Source organism: Alosa sapidissima, chromosome 6 (genome assembly GCF_018492685.1).
Source record: "Alosa sapidissima isolate fAloSap1 chromosome 6, fAloSap1.pri, whole genome shotgun sequence".
In the NCBI taxonomy this organism is placed as follows: domain Eukaryota; kingdom Metazoa; phylum Chordata; class Actinopteri; order Clupeiformes; family Clupeidae; genus Alosa; species Alosa sapidissima.
In genome coordinates this window covers 17574445-17595680 of record NC_055962.1, presented here as the reverse complement: position 1 = coordinate 17595680, position 21236 = coordinate 17574445, and the positions used below count along the sequence as shown (strand labels likewise).

The window sequence follows — 21236 nt, the reverse complement described above, 5'->3', positions numbered from 1 at the left end:
CTAGTTCTGCATTATCACCCTTAATCCTGCTCTTCATCTTCAGAATCAGCCAATACAATCAATCAAGTTTCAGATCCGTCATGAATTGTGACGTGATTGTGCATTCTTAGCTGCTCCACCGGGGTCAGCTCAGTTCCTACCTTTGTGGTCGTTGACAGTCATGGCGGCAGAGTGGGCCAGCTGGAGGAGACACAGAGCAGATATGAGATATGCAGTGTGTAATACCAGCCAGCTGGAGTTCACGGCTCATTATGCTATCGGTTTGATTCTCAACATACGCAGGTTATGTCATTTAGATTAAAGGTGTCTGCTCAATCATATTTTTACAGAGTGTTAAACAATCATAACATTACACATATTCATTTAGACACTTGTGATACTTGTCAAATATTATAGAATTTCATTAGTAGTGTGCTCCCCATGACCTTGGCACTGGCACTGGCACAAGGGAGATGATAGATAAGCAACGGCCCCGGGCATTGGCAGGGGCACCTACACTGTACGCCGGCGACCCGGGTTCGATTCCCGCCCCGTGGTCCTTTCCGGATCCTACCCCAACTCTCTCTCCCACTCGCTTCCTGTCATTCTCCACTGTCCCAAAAAAAATATATACTTAAAAAAAAAAAATAAAAACCTTATTGAGCAACAACCAAATAACTGGTTCCATGTGTTCTGATCGAATGATGATGACAATTTGTAATGATAAAAGCCCTCCAGGAGAAAAAAAAAAAAAAAAAGCTGCCGAATATCAATGGGAATGTGCCAGAATCACAATGCTCAGGACCACTGCCCAGCAACATTGCTCAAGAAGTAGCTCGACCAAATGCTGTAAGTCGTGGCTTAGGGACAAATGAACAAATCTAAATGTGACTAAACGTGGGAGCAGGGATGCCTTAGCCTGGTACCTTTAGGAGCTGCAGCTGGTTAAATGTCAGGTCTTTCACAGGCACCTCAAACAGCATCAAGTTGTTCTTGTCGTCTTTTTTCTGCCAGAGAGAGAAAAGGGTAAAGTACAGAATGTCAGTTTTAAAAGAAACATCACAAGACATCATGGTAATAATCACTGACACTGGCTTTTTTGCACTACTTAAAAAGCACTCGTATTGAGCGACATCTCAAATTACGAGGTCATATCGAGCTCAAAAAACAACAATGTACAGTGCAAAGATTAACAGACCGATAAACCGTCAATGATATACCCTCCCATCTGAGCTTATAGGTGACTCACTGCAGTGGTTCTATGTATATTCTGCTGAAGCAGTATTCTTAGTGGATATCTGAACACGCGAGACAACACACACACACACCTTTTTGGTGGAGATGCAGCAGGTCAGGTCATGGTAGACGATTGGGACAAAGTCCTTAGACAGATGGACATCGAACTCCACATAGGCAGCCCCCTGAAAAGAGTTTATACATTATGCATTTATTTGCACAAAAAAACAAACAAAAACAACAACAACAACAACATAATGACTATTGTTATCTATGTGGGACTGCAGATGTAAATTAGCCTATGGCTAACTCTGGTGCAATGCATCAAAATGGTTACATTTATGTTTTAATTCCACATTGTCCCATACAAATAAAACTGGAAATTTAATTGATTGATTATCTACAATGATAATGCCACCATGACTGCTACTAACTGCATGGCATTCTGGGTACTCACATGATTGGCTGCACTCAGAAATGAGCCAATGGTGTTCTCCCTGACCCTGTGATGCCTGAAAGCACATTGGACAGAGGAGTCAGACTTAGGGACACTTAATGAACATATATCTGTTAGTGTTGTCATGATAGTATCTTGATACAAATACTGAAACAATAACAAGCCATGGTACGAATAGCCTTGGCCACACAGCTGAGCTATTCACACCCTGTGACATAACAACAAAAAGACGTTGCTCACGTACACAAAAAACATGGCAGACATTCGTTTTTTCGTCAGCAGAAAGTGAAGAATTCTGAAAGGTTTCGGCACTAATATCTGTTCAGATTAAGTTTTAGATTGAAAAGTTGTGTTTTATTTTCATAATCTTGGTTCAGTTAACACATACAACCGTCAGTTAGTTAGTTAACAGAAATTTCGTGAATATGAAGTTCAGGCCTATAAACTATAAGTTTACCTGCAAACACATTCTACTTGTGGAAGAAGATAGTGCAGTGGTCACAGGCATGGGTTAGCATGTGGGAGACCGGGAGAGTGAGTGTGCATGTGTACCAACGTCTCTGGAGATAAGGCGCGCAATTTGAACAAGAAATCGGTTCTCAAACAGAAGTTTTGATTGCAACAATTAGCTAGTTCATGCACCAGGGTGTAAATAGCATACAGTACTATATACACCAGGGTACGAATAGCATCCACTTCTAACTATACATTGAATAATACCTTATTCAGAGTGTCTATTACACAGCTTAGCTATTCACACCCTGTTACGTAACAACAAAAACATGTTGCTTGTTTTTTTTTATTATTATTACATTGTGTGATCAATATGCCAGAATAAATGCACAGGCATTGTTAAGGTGCTGTATACTAACAAAATGGGGGTATCATAAAAAAAAATATTTCAGGGCATCATGACACCTTTGGAGTATCGGTTCATTGTGCAACACTAATGCCTGTACTCACGGTCACATTGGATGAGAGTATCTGATAAATAAATAAACAAACGTACGAACATGGTTATCCGTGTATCGTCTGCCAAGAATGCAGCAACAACCCTGAGGCAACTCTCTCTAGGACCTCTCTCTAAGAATCAAAGCCTGCTAGGAGTATTAAAAGCCAGCCTTGCCCATACACGTATAAGCAGAGAGGTTCTGAACTGAGCTGTACGTTGCTCCTGATGACCCACATTCCTGACCTATATCCTGGAATGCTGCCACGCCAACAATAGCTAACAGCAGGAGGTTTAAACATAAACAAATGTCGACTTAAACTAGCTCAAAGGGCATTGTATATGATAACACATATAATGACGGACACATGACAGATAGGTGTTTTTCACAGGGCTGATGTCCTGGTTGTACCGACACAATGCTATGAGCAAATTTATATAGCCATGTGTAACCTGATGGCAAGCAACCAAATGTGCAAGCAGGCATGGTCAGGGTCATGTAGCATGTGGCTTAGAACAGAGGGAGTTATCACACGGACAATCAGTTTGTAAGAAATGCTTGAACTATCCTCCATTAACAGTGTGTGTGTGTGAATATATGGTAATAACAAACAGCTGGTCTGTGTGATGCTGCTGGATTGATTGAAGTTGTACAGAAGTTGTACAGGGAATGTAGTTTGTTATGCTTTACGGAGACATGGCTAACAAGCCATATCCCCACTTCTAACGTTGAGCTGCCTGGCTTCAGTGTAGCTCGTTTGGACAGAGACTGTAAACTTTCTGGCAAAAAGAAGGGAGGCGGACTGGTGCTGTACATTAACAATAGATGGTGCAATCCCGGACATGTAACAGTAAAGGAGACTGTATGCTGTAAGGATGTGGAGTTATTAGCGGTTAGTCTCCGTCCGTACTACATGCCGAGGGAGTTCTCGCACGCAATTGCTGTCTGTGTTTACGTTCCACCTCGAGCTCTTCCGGATACAGCGTGTGACGTCATCCACTCCACAATCGCAAGGCTTCAAACCCAACACACTGACGCCTTTTTTGTGATCTCTGGCGACTTCAATCACATAACACTGCACTCCACACTCACGAATTTTTACCAGTATGTTGACTGCCCTACAAGGAAAAACAGGACAATAGACCTCATGTATGCAAACGTGAGGGATGCATACAGTGCAAACCCCCACCCCCCACTGGGAAAGTCAGACCACAACCTCATTCATCTCCAGCCAATGTACAAGGCCAAAGTACAGAGGCTACCAGTTCCCACACGCACCTTCAGGAAGTGGACACCCGAAGTGGATGAGGCTCTGAGAGACTGCTTTGAGTGTACTGACTGGAGTGTGTTACAGAATGGAGAGGACTTGGAGGAGGTCACACAGTGCACAACTGACTACCTGAACTTCTGCATGGACATTGTTGTTCCCACCAGAACTGTACGCTGCTTTCCCAACAACAAGCCTTGGATAACCAGCAATGTCAAGACCCTTCTCAACAGGAAAAAGATGGCGTTAAGAGAGGGGGACATGGCAGAGCTGAGGCACGTGCAAGGGGAACTCAAATTCAAGCTGAAGGAAGCTAAGGAGGATTACAGAAAGAAGGTGGAACAGAAGCTGCAGGAAAACAACTTGAAGGAGACATGGGACTGCATGAAGGTCATCACTGGCCTGAAGAAGAACAGCAGCTCTGTGGAGGGGGACCTGCACAGGGCGAACCAGTTGAACCACTTCTACAACAGGTTTGACTCCCCTGCTCCAGCTCCAATGGCGGTGGTCTGTCCACCATCCTCCACCCCCTCAATACCAGCGCAACACTCACCTCCATCATCACAGGCTATCGTACCCCCACCATCACTGGATTTTGCACCCCTCCCCCACATGGTGATCACGAACAATGAGGTGACAACGACCTCAGTCAACAGCCATCAGACACACAGATCCCAGATGCACCCCTCCCCCTCCCCTTCCCTTACACCCCTCACCATTACAAAGGATCAAGTGACAGTCCAACTTAAGAAATTGCGCAGCAATAAAGCAGCTGGGCCTGACAGACTGTGCCCAAGGCTACTCAAGGCCTGTGCTGCTGAACTGGGGGAACCACTGAAGCACATCTTCAATTTGAGCCTACGCCTTGGACAAGTTCCAACACTGTGGAAGACATCATGTCTCACCCCTGTCCCTAAGAAGCCACACCCTAGTGAGCTTAATGACTACAGACCTGTCGCTCTTACATCACATGTGATGAAGACAATGGAGCGATTGGTCTTAGGCATGCTCAGACCCCAGGTACGCCATGCACTAGACCCGTTACAGTTTGCTTACCAGGAGAAAGTGGGCGTGGACGATGCCATCACTTATCTTCTACACAGGACACATTCCCACCTGGACAAGGGGAAAAGTGCTGTGAGAATCATGTTCTTTGATTTCTCAAGTGCTTTTAACACCATCCAGCCCCTCAGATTGGGAGACAAACTCTTGCAGATGGGTGTGGACGCTCACCTGGTAACCTGGATTACAGATTACCTGACCGAGCGACCACAGTTCGTCAGACTGAAGAACTGTCTCTCTGACACTGTGATCTGCAGCACCGGAGCGCCACAGGGAACTGTGCTCTTTCCAGTCCTGTTCACCCTGTACACATCTGACTTCTGCTACAACACCGAGTCATGCCACATGCAGAAGTTTTCTGATGATACTGCAATTGTGGGGTGTATCAGGAACGGGCAGGAGGAGTACAGGAGCCTGGTGGAGGACTTTGTGCAATGGTGCAAACTCAATCATCTTCAACTTAACACTTCAAAGACCAAGGGGATGGTGGTGGATTTCCGCAGGTCTAAAACGTCCCACATACTCGACGCACCCGACCAGTAGCGCGACAATGTGACGTCACAGAAGCGCCGTAACCATTTATACTCGCGCATGGTGGTCGCAACACTAGTTGCAATATTCTCCTGAACAGAGGTGTCGCTGTTGTGAAAAGACTAACATTAACTACTTGCACAGCAGAAGAAGCTGCAGTAAGAAACACCAGTAGCTAGCCTCTGTGATGGTACTTCAGACTTTGGTTGCTACTATTCACAACTACCATCATCATGATCATGTAGTTTCCAAGGTGTGTGCACAGGTAGATAGATAGATAGATAGATAGATAGATGGATATATAGATAGGTACTTTAGTCATCCCGAGGGAAATTTTAATAATTTAAACAGTTTAGTTAGCTGGCTAGCTAGCTAGCAGCTGGCTGAGTTTGTGTAATTTCCTGAAGTGGAAAGAGATTTTGTTCAGGCCTTAATAGATATCCTTTGTTTGAAAAGAAATCGTTTCTATTCTTTCCTCTTAATTCCATGTGTTGCAACTCTCACTGGTAACTTTGTTAACTTATCCAGCAAACTATTAAAAATTCACGACTGTAACAAAACACTGCAACTCGCTTGCCCTCGAACTAGTCCATCTTCCTGTTTCCGCCTTGTCGCGCTCGTCTGAAAAAAAATGAGTGGTGCGCTACCTCGCGCTACACGGCCAAAACCCTGGCGCGCCAGAGAGATCTACGTCATTTTGACGTCACATTGTCGCGCTACCGGTCGGGTGCGTCAGGTATGTAAAAGCCATAAGCCCACTCTGCTACCAGTTCACATTGATGGGGTCAATGTGAAGGTGGTTAGCACCTACAAGTATCTGGGTCTCCACCTGGACAATAAACTGGACTGGTCAGCCAACACTGATGCACTCTACAAGAAAGGGCAGAGCAGGCTGTACTTCCTGAGGAGGCTGCGGTCCTTCAATGTGTGCAGTAAGCTCCTCAGGATGTTCTACCAGTCTGTTGTTGCCAGCGTCCTCTTCTATGCAGTAGTATGCTGGGGTGGAAGCACAAGGAAGAAGGATGTGGGGCGAATTGACAGGCTGGTAAGGAAAGCTGGCTCTGTAGTGGGAGCTGAACTGGAGTGTATCACTTCACTATCTGACAAAAGGACCCTGAACAAACTGATCAACATCTTGGACAATGAGTGTCACCCACTCCACAACACTATTGTTAAACAGAGGAGCCTGATCAGCTGGAGACTTCGCTCACTGCCTTGCACAACTGACAGACTGAGAAAGTCATTTGTCCCCAGGGCCATTGAACTGTTCAATGCCTCACTTAAGGGAAGAGGAGAGATAGACTTCTCTGCATAGTCTGTCTGCCTCTTCATCCCCTCCATGTTTGGTACGGTCTGTCCACTAGCCACTTGTACCACTGTCTTTATGCCTCACTGTTTGCGTGCTATATTAGCACATCAGCACATATGCATAACCCCCCCCTCCATGCCACAGCCGAACTGTGGCCACACTTATACATTTTCTTAAATAGTTAAATATATAGACTTTCCTTTACTTTATTTCTGCATTGTTGCACTGTTGACTTACTCATTTGCACTATCACCATGACCACTATCACCATGACACTCATTCACACAGAGCACCTTAGAGCACCTTACCATACCTTACTATGCACAGAGAATCACAGGCTCAGTCCCTGCCTCAGTCATTGCAAGGGCCTCTGATTTATTAATCACCACTATGTGGATACTGTTTTTAGAATTGATTTAGATTAAGTGTTAGTATAATTTCTAATTTTGTTATTTGTATTTTAGTATATTTTTATATATTGTATTAAGTGTTAGTATAATTTGTATTTTAGTATATTTAGCATATTCTTTATCTTCTACTGTCCTTACTGCTTAGTTGTGTTTTTATATTATATACTTTAATTACTCTTCTGCTGTTAAAGAATGTGTTTGTCTTGTATGTATGCTGCTGAGACCTTGAATTTCCCCTGGGGATCAATAAAGTATCTATCTATCTATCTATCGTGTGTACATTTGTATTGGACTCTCAAGGCTTTGTGTGTGTGTGTGTGTGTGTGTGTGTGGCTGCAGCACTCACTTGGCAGTGTGTGTGTGTGTGTGTGTGTGTGTGTGTGTGTGTGTGGCTGCAGCACTCACTTGGCAGTGTGCGAGCTACCGGCTCCCCTGTGTCCCACGTCCAGCGTGCTCCTCTTCCTCCAGTACTTGCTGAAGGACGCCTGCATGTCACACTGCAGATCCTTGATGGGCCGGATCACCAGGTAGTCCACTACACAAGGAGGAAATAAAATTAAAAAAAAAAGTCACGTACTTCATTTATTGGCAGACCAACGAGCCAAAGCCGCTTGCAGTATGAAGCCGGTAATCATTTAGTCCTGTGATGCATGCATGACCCGTGTGTTCCCTGCCTCTCAAACTCAGGACCTTTGTGTTGGTAACACCTCGTGGAGGTGATTGAAGGCCTTGGTTTACCCAAGTTAACCCAGTATAAATGGCAAACCGAAAAGAAAAGCACTCCTGTCTGCACAGGTCAGATTATAACAACCTGTATTCTTGACCACAAGAATCCCTCAACCAGTAGAGCCAGGTGTGGTCATACCAGCTACAGCGCTCTGGTGACTAGGACGTTGCAGACCAGGAAATAGCTTGACAAAGAAAAGCATGTCATGAAATGGTAATCACTGGCCTCATGCAAAGTAGCACCTACTTAGGCAACAAACCTCGGCAACAACATTCCTCACACTCTCCTGTTACAAACATGTTCAAACACTGCAGTCATAGAACACACACACACACACACTGAAAAACTGTGTGGTTGATGAGCAATAGCGACATAACAGTAGTGACTGTTGTTTTTGGGTTTTTTTGGCGGGGGGCGGACCTCACCTCTATGCCTGGAGTTGGGGCTCACGATGGGCTGGGTGACAACGCCTATGTCTTAATTTTCTTACAGAGTTATGTTTGTATGTTTATGGTTTTTGTTAATATGAAAACTCATTAATGTTGTTAATAATTGATAATACCATTGTTGATGTTGTTGTTGTTGTTATTATTACTATTGTCTAATGTTGGGTTTTTGAACTTTATTGAAAACTATTATTTTCAAATAACATAGTCTTCATATACTGCAAGTTGCTTTGGACAAAAGCATCTGCCAAATACCATAAGCATAAACATAAAACTGTATATATTTCCTTTCATGACACCTAAAGCCGCTTCACAAATACAACAATAATACAAATAATACAATTTATATAAAAATTCAAAATATCACAATATGACCATAAAAAGGTAAGCCTATACTTCAAAGCTGATGATACCCAGGGGGCCTTCTTGAGCAATGTTGCTGGGCAACAATATGTGCTCTGAGGATTAAAGTTGCCCAGCTTGCCCAAAGGTGCCCAACTGCCCCATTTTAAATAGGAATGTGATGACGCAACAATTCTCAGGACCATTGCCCAACAACATTGCTCAAAAAGTTCCTTTGCTTACCAACTAAACCTGTACCTTATCTGCATTACGTTTATTCCAGTTCAGTTCCTGTGATGAGCGAATGACCTTTGCATGCATTTGATCTCAGGACTCAGCACAAACAACATATCAGTATTCCATAAGAGATGTGCACACAACTAGAGAACTGTGTGGAGTACAAAAACAAGTATTGGACTACAATGGCAGATTGTACCTTCACACACACACACACACACACACACACACACACAATTTAATGTGGTTGATGAGCAGTGGCCATATAGCACCAGTGGCTGTGGCTGCTGACAACTCACCTCGGACTTTGCCAATGGTCTGCCTAGAGTTTCGGTATATGATGGGCAGGGTGATGAGGCCAGTGTCTTTGCCACTCTCTGCGAAGAAGGAGGACAGGAGGCAGGCCGTGCCCACGAGCCCAGGGTGGTTGTCTTCCTGAACCACCTTCTCACTCATATCCTCCTGTTAAACACACACACACACACACACACACACACATACACGGAGTGAACTCAGTCCTACTGGCAATACACACACACACACACACACACACACACACACACACACACACACACACACACACACAACTGCAAAACGAAACTGTGGCTACCTCAAAGAACTCGAAGGTGAGCTCCAGGTTGTCAGGGTCCATGGTCTGGATACTGTACTCGATCCACTGTGTGGGATCCAGGGCGTAGCCACACTCGGGCTGGGAGTGGCGTGACTTGTAGCTGCCCGCTGTGATAAGGCCGAACTCTAGCGTTGTCGCCATCTTGTGCCATGAGGTCGCCGATGATGGGCTCGGCTGCTCTTCCTCATCGTCTTCCTCTTCCTCCACGCCCTCCAATGTCAGCTTGAGCCTAAGTAAAATGAGATCGATAAAACAGGCTCATTAGCTATTCACCAACCAGCTTATCTAACAAACTCTTGCCACGGTTTACACAAACATGTACCATGAGTCACTCCTGTGATTCCATTCTTTTCAATGAAATGCTGTAAGGCATCATTGATCTCTATTGCTGGATAGAGGGGTAGATGGAAGGGTGTTCAGGGATAGATACATCGCGGTCACATATTGTAAAGGACTGCCAGGGAAATTCTTGCTTTCATAAATGACGTGCTTTCTCACAAAAGCATGCATCTATTAATCACTATAAATTATTATTGTCTGCGTTACATTTTGCCGCTGCCACTTCGATATTTTAATTGTGATCCCCACCTAACCAAATCCTCCTAGGTAGGCCTACGATCCCAGAGCACAGTGCCATAAAACCACCGGGACAGGGATTGGGTATGTTAAACACTTGATGTACTTGTTGAATGAAGCAGAAATGTTCAAAGCAGGAAAGAGGTGGCCACTGAGACATGGTGTGGCACACAGTCCACTCAACAGTAACGCAACAGACCAACACCCATTTGCAACCACTGGCTAATTAGCGCATATCAGCCCCAGGACAATGACTCACTTTGCTTTGTGATTAGCACAAGGAACATGACTTTGACCCCAAGACCCAAGTCAACACATCAAAAACTGTGATGCTAAGCTGTTGTCATTTGGATAATGAGATAAGCAACCTGTCTGGGCTCCTGAGACTGTGTATGCGTGTGTTTATCTGCTGATATATGTGTGTGTGTGTGTGTGTGTGTGTGTGTGTGTGTGTGTGTGTGTGTGGTATGTGCTTGTACCTGAAGCGGGACTTCTTGAACTTCTTCTTGGTTATGGACACGGCTGGTTTGAGAGAGTAGTGCAACCGCAGGCGAATCTCCGTTTGACAGGTGAGCCAGCCAGAGTCCACATTCTCAGTGCCGTCTGGACAGAGACAGAGACAGAGACAGAGACAGACACAGACAGAGACAGACACAGAGAGAGAGAGAGAGAGAGAGAGAGAGAGAGGCAAACATCCTCAAATGAACTTTCATTATCAGAAGAAAACACTCTAAAAACATTGACACAAAGAGAAAAACAGTCTTGAATCTTGGTAAGTAACAGAACACTGTACCTTTACTCAAAGATAAAAGCACTCGTACAAACATTGAACTTTTACACTCAGATAAACATTTATGCTGTCATTCATCCTGGGGAGGGCAAAGCTTTAGGCCCTTACTTATCTGACAGTAGAATGACCGTACTACACATAACTGTTGTGGAGAAGCCAAACACAAAAGAGTTGTAAAAATTCTTAATGCCTTACTGTGGAATCCAAACTGCCCATCATCCACCTCAAGGTTGGCATCTGCAAAGGCATGAAAAACATTATGATGAGGTTTTGACTGCTAGAATCATACAACCTGTGAAGATGAGCTTTCAGAACAGAACATTCCTAAACCTCCACCCCCACATTGTCTGCCTTATTCTTTTATTTTTCTTTTATTTAAAAAAAACAAACACATGTACTAGGAATTTACAAGATATCAATTTCATGCCCTCTTGAAACCATTGCAAGCTCCGTGCCGCATCAGATCCACACCAGATTAGGGCCAGATAGATTTCAAGGTCTGCTGCTACTTATTAAACGGCTCTTCATAATGCTGCAGAATGCTCCACTTGAATGGGTCTGTCCAACGCTCGGTGGTCTGATATTTCTCGATAACAGACTGTTGCTAAGTATAACAGACCGCTGTCAAGGAAAATGTGTTTTGAGCTTCTTATTCACGTCTTTCATATCACTCCGCAAGTAGTCCGGTCACTGCTTGCAATGGAACTTCATTCAAAAGTGAAAGAAGACGGTTGTTCTAAAGAATGTTTGATTCAAGTTCAACGTGTGTTGCGAACTATTTGTTTCTCAGCAAAAGCCACGATAAAAACGATAACAAGTAAATGTAAAGAGTCACATAATGTGGAGTTTATTTTTTCGTTTTGGCAAGTACCCGTGTAATAAGCGGGCTACTGTATAGAACGCTTTCGGAAAAGAAGTCCCTACAGGACGAAGCAAGACCTTTTCACCCTGTCAGGACTTATTTTCTGATAATGACCGATGTTCTATACATTATCCCTTACATAGCACTCCACTGATATCCCCCTTTGTTCTGACAGGCATCATCTTACACAGATTGTTGTAACACCAATATGCTTATCAGGTCTCTAAGCATCCATTCATGCAGTGCATGTAGTATTAATCTGATACATCTATGTGCCTAAAACATCATACATCATGTGTTTAATATGGGTCTCTCTACAAGTGAGCTTTCAACATGGCACACCCAAAAGAGAACTGAACTGCATCCCCAGAACCTCCCAGTAGGACCTGAGATTGGGCCTGCTCTGGACCAGATCTGGAACCGATCCGGTCCTGGGTGGTCAGGTGCTAGTCAAAACAGGTAACGTCTAGTTTGTTTTGTGTGACCCCCACCTCCCCTCCCCAACCACATAAACAGAACTGCTGAGGAAAGATATTCCAAATATAGTCAAATTAAGGCAGTTATTCTAATGCTGGAGAGCCATTTAACAGTTCCATCTGATCTGATAAAATAAAAATCTAAAGTTAATTTTAAATTGTAGTACAAAATACCACAAAAAAAAACATTGCACCATCATTGATCAGTAAATTAAAAAAAGAGCTCTTTTATGTACATGTTTGACATACATATTGTGGGAGTCAAAATTGCCTAAAAATGATTTATAAAAATGAATATAAAATTATTTATCAAAATGAATACAAAATAAATATAGAAAAAATAATTTTAAGTGCAGTTATCATATATATCTATTGGAAATCATTTCAAGTTAGCAGGGGGGGAAAGCAGGTATGCCCATGCCCGAAATCAGACTTAAACTGGCAGCAAAACGAGGTACTTCAAATGAGTAGGAAAATATCCAGTACTTCTAAGCCGCGCTACATTGTCTCTGAACAGTCCTGTTCACATATTCAGTTTGCTTTAAGCAAATGCAATGCACATGTAAAAGAAGTAAAATGCATAGAATGTCGGAAATACAATTCTTTACGATTTTTCAATTGTTTAATATAATATTTGAATGTCCTATTAATGCAACGCTTATATGATGATAACACAAGTGCAGGTAGGTTAGGGTATTTTGAGGGAGCCTGAGGTTCAAGATTGTTTCATATACCTGTGGGGTTCAATGCTCGAGGGTGTAGATGGGTCTCCCATCTATTGACTATGACTTGACATGGGCCACCTGCACTCTGCAATACCAATGTATTAACATGGGGTTAAAGTAATCATCAGTGAAGCATAAAACAGGAGTCCTCTCAAAGCAGCACTCCACACACAAATCACCCCACCCAGAAGGCTGATTAATCTGAGCCGAATCTGGGACCCGATCCAGAAAAACAAGCGATCTGGGCAAGAGCCAAGAAATGGGACCGGGTGTATTCACCACAGAGATCCAGCCAACCAGCAAAGGGCAAAATCTGAAAAGTTGAATTCATTAGTGACAGCAAAGGCATTGACATCAGGCTAGCACAAGATGACTGCACCAATGTGTCAAGGAAATCATTCAGGAATGCCTCGGGATTTGATTTAGGTGCGCTAATGAACACAGAAGTGCAAATAACCCTAACTTACTTTTGTGTATACGAACACCAGAAACATTGTAGGTGGGGTTGCCATGCACAGACCTGCTAAGGTAAGAGCCCAAATGCACAAAGAGTTTTGTGCACTATACCAAAATCAGCGTTCCCACTCCAAGTGAAATGTAAAATTCCATGACTTATCCCTGACTTTCCCTGATAAAAAAAACATTTCCATGACCTACTATATACTGTAAGGGTACAATATACCGACTAAAGATTCCAGAACAGTCATGCAGCATTCAAGAATCATTCATTTTTAGAGCGAGAGATGAACAAATGGACATTGAATAAAAAAAGTTGCGCTAATCACAACTACTCAAGCAAGCAGTAAAGCTAATAACCAGATATATACCAATTCTGAGTGGAAATATATTTGTATTAATGTATTTTGGCAAGTAAATTTTAAACGCTACAACAACATTCCTTTGACTTTGCCCCAAAAATGATAAAATTCCCAAACTTTTCATGTCTGGAATAGCCTTTCCAAAATTCCATGATATTCCAGAAATTCCATGACCCGTGGGAACTCGGCGGCCATACTTAGGGCACTTATCGGGCATATATTTCAGGCAGAACTGCGCATGCGCAAGGCTTCAACACACCAACCTCACTACAGCGTCAAGATCACAACACATGATTGGCATAATGTATTCGACATGTCGATTTTTGGCCACGGAAGGGGCGGGATATGTGTAGAAAACTGCCATATTGGCGCTACGAACTAACCCCATGCATTTCTATGGCAGATTTTTTGAGAACTGTGTCTCCTCATTAGAAAGTCTCTGGCTATACTTCTACAGAACAATAACCGAACAATAACCCTTTTCCTTTAAGAAAGGGGACAAGGAGCAGATGAAGACAGACTGACTTGACTGAATAAAACCCATTGCACAACACCGCCTTTGTTTCATTTTAAGTTGCAAGATCCTCTTTTGAGACAGAGAGAAGTCAATCACACAATCGTTTACTGGTGATATAGGCCTATACTTCAAAAAAGCTCATAACTATGTTTTTTTTGTACACACACACACAGGCACACACATACAGTCATGCGGCAGTGGCTGTAACGCCAGTGCAGCTGTTCTGCAGATCTAAGACGGTTAAGAGAAAGCCAGCTGACACAATTCCAAGAGCCAGGGAACTCCAAGAACTCCAAGAACAGCAAACGTAAACAAAAGCACAGGAGGAGGTATGAACTGCTAGCATTTCCTATCAATAGATAAAAGTCTGTTTTATCCATGTAAACACAATGCTACTGGCGGGAACAAAGCAACATGAAAGAGAAAAAAGATTTTTCATAAAAGGCAAGGTTCAGAGGGGAAAAAAACACAGATGGATTTTGTATTTCACCACAACAAAAAGAAAATGCATAACAATAACAATCTCTTGTAATGTATTTTAACATACTAAAAAGAAACCACATCAAATCCACTTTCCCATGAAATATAATTACATGAAATAGAAGCCACAACAGCAAAGTCAAGCGCTTAGGTGTTGGCACTTCAGCTATATTATTTTACTGATGTTTACTATACTTTTCACTTTTTACAAGCGAAATAACATGTTATCCTCACCTTATTTTCGAGAAAGAATCCTTTGAAGTAGCGGTAACTGGTAACACCTCCTCGTGGAACAGTAATCGTCTTTTTCCAGAGCGTCCTGGAGTATAATTAGAATAGTGCATCATAATAAACAAAACAGATGTGCTTTTTTATCAACGCAAAAGTCAAAACAACGAGAACGAATGTTTTACTATGAGAAATCAGTTTATTTATTATTATTTACCCGTCCTCCTCTGTAGGCTCTAAGGTCACAGCTTTCTGATAACACCAATTTCCCAGAGACTCACAGCTGCCCACAGCTGCTATAACTTCGTCTAGAAAATGAGGTAACACTGGTTACTGAAAAGTTAACTGTTACGTTGGAATAGGTACAATAACAACCAATAACTTTGTTCCCACAAATACCGTAACAGTTGTTTTAAATGTAATCGACAAGTGTGTAACACTGCATAACATCTTACAATATGTCCAACTTCCAAGATGAGACACCTTGTGTTCATAACGTAAACAATACTCCAAATTCATGCACACTCGTCGCTTAAATTCCACTGCACGGGATAGAACTATTTACAGCAACTTACCGGGAGAGGTGGTTCCTCTTACAGTCAATATAACCTCTGTTGATTCCATGTTGTTGGCGTCAACTGTAAAAGCATTTTGATAAACGTTATGTGGTCAACAATTGCACGTATTACAAGTTAGATAGCAGGCTGCTGAATGAAAAAAAACAAACAAATCAATCAGATACTTGAGGTTATAACATTAACTGTTGTAAATGCTGTTTTGATAACGTTAACGCTGAAGCAGATGAATCCTGGATCACCGTATCGATATGTAAGCTAGCCGCTAACACAAAAGTGACTGTGTAGAAGCTAGGCTAACCAAAAAATAAAATCACACTTACCTTCACAATTGATTTCGAAGGGAAAACCCAAGCGGCCAATCAATCAAGCAATATTAGGTGACCACCGAACACTCTTAAAGTAAAAACTTAAGATGACTAACGGTAAGTTAACGGGCGACACGTCATTCTTAAGCCATTCTGTGATCAAAATTAGAATCTTCCTTTAAAAAGAGGCTACCAAGCAAACATCACCATACATACACTATCTTGGCACCCTAGCTGATTGTTACTTGATGTAAAATATAACGTTAACTAACAGTCCCCCTCACAGACATAGTATACGCTGCTACCAAGCAAGCGATAGCTGCTAGTTACCTCACGTCAAGAAAGATCATGGAGCTAAATGTTTTCTACCTATGTATGGCATAAATCCATCATGATAGCTTGCTCACATCAATCCGACGCTGACCTGACCCGTAGCACAACAACCTCCCTACCTAGACGTACGTCGCTGTACGATCGCGTGTCTGTAGCTCTAAAGCCGGTTGAAACCGGCTCTAGCCAGCTAGCCGTGCGCTTGCTAGGGAATTAGCTAGTAGTAAACACTCCCATGCATCAGCTGAAGTAGCGCCGCCCGGCCCCGCCGCAGTCCATCTGCATTTAGCTATATCTCTGCAGCTAGAATCTAGCTAGCTGACTGTGACCCCCACCATCAGGTAAACATGGAACAGATCAGAACGAGTCCTGAAGAAAAATACAGACAAGAAATACTCGTTCAAGTAGGAATGCCTTACACCCCAAAACAAGATCTATTCTATGGCGTTGGTCCCTCTGGGTACTGAGAAGTAATTGAATATATTGTAAAGTCATTGTTGATAGGCTACAACTGCCCATCAAAATCGTACATAAAGCCATTTGTTGTCCATTCGTAGGCTTATATTATGTCTAGGTTGGGGTAAAAGTAGACTTAACTTAAATGTCCAAATGTCTTCATATTTTACATTCATGGAAAGTAGAAAGATTAAATTTACATATTCCACCAATATATTTATTTAACAGCAGTAGCCTAACACAAGCAGCACAACTCAAGAAAGAGTTGGTGTTACTAAGATCAGATATCCTATTTAAGAGCTCAGCTCAGCAGATTATCCACTGCTGTGTGTGTGTGTAGGTTTTCAGTAGGCTAGCTCCAGAATCTGATGGTATTACTGGCAACATCGCCCTCCAGTAACCCTTATATGAATACTAGTAAAACAGCAATAGCCCTAAGCTAGTTTTAATGGTCGAAAAGTCTGTTTAGGTTTACATACCCCTGTTATATAAATTAGGTTGAAACATTCCATATAACAGGGGTCATAGGGCCACACACACACACACACACACACACACAGACACATACATATTTGCAAACACAGATGTAGAGGTGCACACACACACAAATATACAGAGAGAGAGAGAGAACAGATATAAAGGCACATATTCACATGCTGCGTGCATACTGAGACACTCTCAGGACAGAAGTTGTACATCCACATGGCTCTTGAGTTCCCTAACAGTGGAGAGGTTAGATCAGGTCAAAAACAGAGAGAGATTCAAGGTTGTGGAGAGGCATCTTAAGGCCATAGTTTCAGAAATGCTAAAGAGACACGTACGGCCAGTAGTGCACTACACACACAGTCACATTTAGCCAGTGTAAAGAGGAGTGTGGATGATATTACATTGCAAAAACTTCTGTAAGCTATACTAACTGATTACTGATTCACAGTTTAGCAGTGGATCCAGATCACTTGATTGTGGAAATGTACTATTACATTGAGCTTAATCTCTTACATTGAGTATATTTCCTTACACTGAGCATATAGCGCCCTCTGCTGGTCATTATGCTGTTCAATTCCCAACATCACATACAGATGTGCAATTATTTTTCTATCTTTCTTTCTTTCTTTCTTTCTTTCTTTCTTTCTTTATTTCTTTCTCTGCCTCAAAGACTAAGTCCTACTGTGATGGTTTCCACTAGAGCAAAGTCCACTAGAGCAAATTCAATAAAGCTCCTCCTCTGCCCAGACATGCAGTCTTTTGGGATATTTTTCTCTCTAACGCAGCATATTCTTCCTGTCACTAGTGTTGTTTCCAGAAGTGAAGAGCCTACAGCCTCTGTACATCATGTGGGCAGCAGGAGGAAGATAGTCGAGTCAGCCTTTGGATCAATGATCAGGGGGTGGTGGCGGTGGTCTTACTGTTCAAAACCCGCTCGATACACCCTAGTGTAGTCTACAGATGAGACCGCAGTGTCATAAATATTTGATATTGCGCCCCCCCCCCCCCCCCCACCCACCCACCCCAGCCCCAGCAAGGTCGCTCCTCCACCCCGCTGATCACCAGTGCAGAAACTCGTGTAATGGGATATAAGGAGCCAGCAAACAGTGAAAGGAAGCGGGGAGCAGCCTGTTTCCCCTTTGTCATTTCTCTCTGTCTACACTAATCTGTTCAAGGTAAGCGGTTTAACGCTTGATGGTTAGGGCACATTAGATGTTGTCAGTCACCCATTGAAATGGGAATTGGGTTTCCAGGTTCTTATTGTGGTTTAATGGCACACAGATCTCCTTGAATATGAAACTTACAGGCTGGCCTCCTTTGGCCTCTATAGGCTTTTCAGAGGGGGACAAGATAGCCAAAAGGAGTCATATATCTAACTAAAAAATCTATCTAAAAAGAGTAAAATGATTAGGGGTCCGAGCAGGGAAGCTGTGGGAACTCTATTGTTTTTGCTCTGATTATTAACCCTTTCATATTATTATTTTTTCTGCAGCAAAGCCATATCTGCAGCCAAAACCGTAATAGGTACAGACACCACCTTACCTCTAAAACTCTTTATATATAGATTTTTCCAGACATCAATGGGAGAAAATTAATGGAAAATGTAATAGTATGAGTAATAAACCTTTTTTCCAAAAACAATGCTATCATGATGTAATGAGCATGCGACTTAGTGTCGCACAGGAGCGAAGTAACCATAATCTCTGGATAAGAAACTCAAAGGCAGTCTGGGGGAAAGTCCACGGGTAAGATATTTAGGAAAGAATCGAGGGGGGGAAACAATTAGATGATAGATAGATAGATAGATAGATAGATAGATACTTTATTGATCCTCAATGGGAAATTCAAGGGTCTCAGTAGCATACAGACATAACACACAACATGCACTTACAGCAGAATTAAGTGATGTTTTGATGGGTTAGCACTATGTCAGAACAAATCCCCACTAAAAGCTGCACTTGCAGCACTCTGCACATTAGCACGGCTACCAGACAAGTTACTGTGTTTTCAGTCCGTTGGTTAACATCACACTTTTCTCACTCGTCTGGACTGAGGATGCTCAGCACTACTGAGCAAGGCCATTGAGGAGAGCCTGATCCACTCTGTCCCACAAGGAGAGGCACTGTACTCTTAGACACATCTCACAGTGGGTTTGCATCTTACTGTAGAGTATAGCCAGTCTTGAAGAAGCTAACCTGTTCTCTCACCAACGCATTGTGTTTGACAGGTGTGTGTGTGTGTGTGTGTGTGTGTGTGTGTGGTGTGGGAGGCATTTCATATTTCATATTTGCAGGAGGGACAGCAACTGGCAAAGCCATACTGATCCTATTATATCAGGAAGCACACAAACACACAAAGCCTTTTTTGCATTGTCCATGTGTGTGAATGAAGATGGTTGCTCTGCTGAGAGTGAATGTTTTCCAAAGTTCCCCCAGGAACATTCTGCCTTACCCATGATGCACTGTTCATTGCCCACAATAAGGTGCAGACATATACTGTAGCACTTCAGCTGTCGAGGATCCCAGTTATGACTTAGCAATTTTAAATTCAGATTTTGTATTCCCTTTTCTACCTAATTAGTCTAATTGCTGGTGTGTGTATGTGTGTGCGAGTGTGTATGTGAGTGTGTGTGTGTATGCGAGAGAGAGAGAGTTAGCCAGAGGGAGTGTGTGTGTGTGTGTGTGTGTCTGTTTGTGTGTGTGTGTGTGTGTACGTCTGTGCATGAGTGTGTTTGTAAAGCACATGCCTCAAACCCATAGGAAATCTCTCATTTCTATTCTTCTTCATAACAAATTCTCTTGGTGGGAGAAGCAGAAGGAAGACTTATCAGCAGAGCATGTGAAAAATTCAAGTTCTGGGCTCTTGAAGCCTCTGCACCAGAATCCTAAATGCACCATTACACAACCCCTCGTCTGTGACTTTGACTGAGAGGATGATTCATTAAAACATTTCTAGAATCTTCTCTCAAGAATGCTTGACCTTATTCATTATGATCAGTTCAGATGATCAGAGGCCAAGGTCATCATGTCATGTCATTACGGTCATCATGATGGAGTTAAATAGTAATCAGAAAGACTTTGACTCCAAGGACAACTGATTTAGGTATTAGTTTGTGGTAATATATTATTGAACTCTGCCACAAAGTCCATATATACATACATTTCTCTTATAGGGCACACACCACAGAGGTATTGTTGCATTGTAGAATGGTCAAAGCTCCCCTGGTGAGGAGTTAAGGTGTTGGAGAGTGATGATGGCTCACTTCATAGCTGTGACCGACTACTGTTCCACCAGTCCAGTTCTTCCCCATCCCTCTAAAGAGAGAGGAGCAACCAATTCATCTGCCCCTCTCTGCAGCATCACTCAGCACAGCAGCAGACTGCCATCAATGTGGGCTGCTCATCACATCACAGGGCTCTGTGATCCCATCACACACCACCTGCTGTGATGATTAATGCAACATCAAGGCCATGTGGGTTCATACATACACTCCCACGGTGGGGGTGCAGGTGGGGGCGCGGGGTGTATGAGGGAGAGCAGTGACTTTCTCAGTATCATGCTAATTTGTTGCCCGCGAGCGACACCAGCTGATGGGAATAGTAATGATGACTGCAAGTGGCTTTGGATGCAGCGTGAGCTGAGCCTGGTGTGTGTGTGTGTGTGTGTGTGTGTGTGTGTGTGTGTGTGTGTGGACACAGGTACCATAGCCTAAGGTGGCGTTGATCTCCCTATGGTCCAGTCTACACATTCCACTCAACAGGCTTCCGATTTAGTGGAAGAACTGGAAAGCGGATGTTGTAATGGTAAAGGGAACATCGTACATTCAGCTTGCAGAAATTAAGACAAATCGTGGAAGTTAAGAAGGCATTGTAGTCCTGATTGTGCTGTACTTATACTGCAAAAATAATGAAAAACACAAATGAACATAAACACAATCCTTCATAGCCAGATCACAAATTGAGATGTATGTGTGTGTGTGTGTGTGTGTGTGTGTGTGTGTGCGTTCTGTGCATACCAAATAATGA

The 21236-nt window shown here is 42.8% G+C and overlaps 1 protein-coding gene across 2 annotated transcripts in view; it reads right to left on the bottom strand.

The window, feature by feature from the left end:
• gpcpd1 (glycerophosphocholine phosphodiesterase 1) overlaps positions 1-16531 on the bottom strand; it is a 25148-nt gene extending 8617 nt beyond the window's left edge. Inside the window, exons 1-15 of one of the 2 annotated variants that reach the window (XM_042096589.1) lie at positions 16270-16528; positions 15955-16027; positions 15632-15694; positions 15274-15364; positions 15063-15147; positions 13023-13098; positions 11146-11187; positions 10640-10763; positions 9564-9813; positions 9253-9415; positions 7607-7736; positions 1673-1727; positions 1308-1400; positions 906-986; positions 141-180 (exon numbers count right to left, since the gene is read on the bottom strand). In XM_042096589.1, the coding sequence (XP_041952523.1) occupies positions 141-180; positions 906-986; positions 1308-1400; positions 1673-1727; positions 7607-7736; positions 9253-9415; positions 9564-9813; positions 10640-10763; positions 11146-11187; positions 13023-13098; positions 15063-15147; positions 15274-15364; positions 15632-15680 (1279 nt within the window). In that variant the 5' untranslated portion in view covers positions 15681-15694; positions 15955-16027; positions 16270-16528. Of the gene's footprint in view, positions 1-140; positions 181-905; positions 987-1307; positions 1401-1672; positions 1728-7606; positions 7737-9252; positions 9416-9563; positions 9814-10639; positions 10764-11145; positions 11188-13022; positions 13099-15062; positions 15148-15273; positions 15365-15631; positions 15695-15954 lie in introns of both variants that reach the window. The other variant, XM_042096590.1, reaches the window with a different exon arrangement.
• Positions 16532-21236: the final 4705 nt, after the last annotated feature.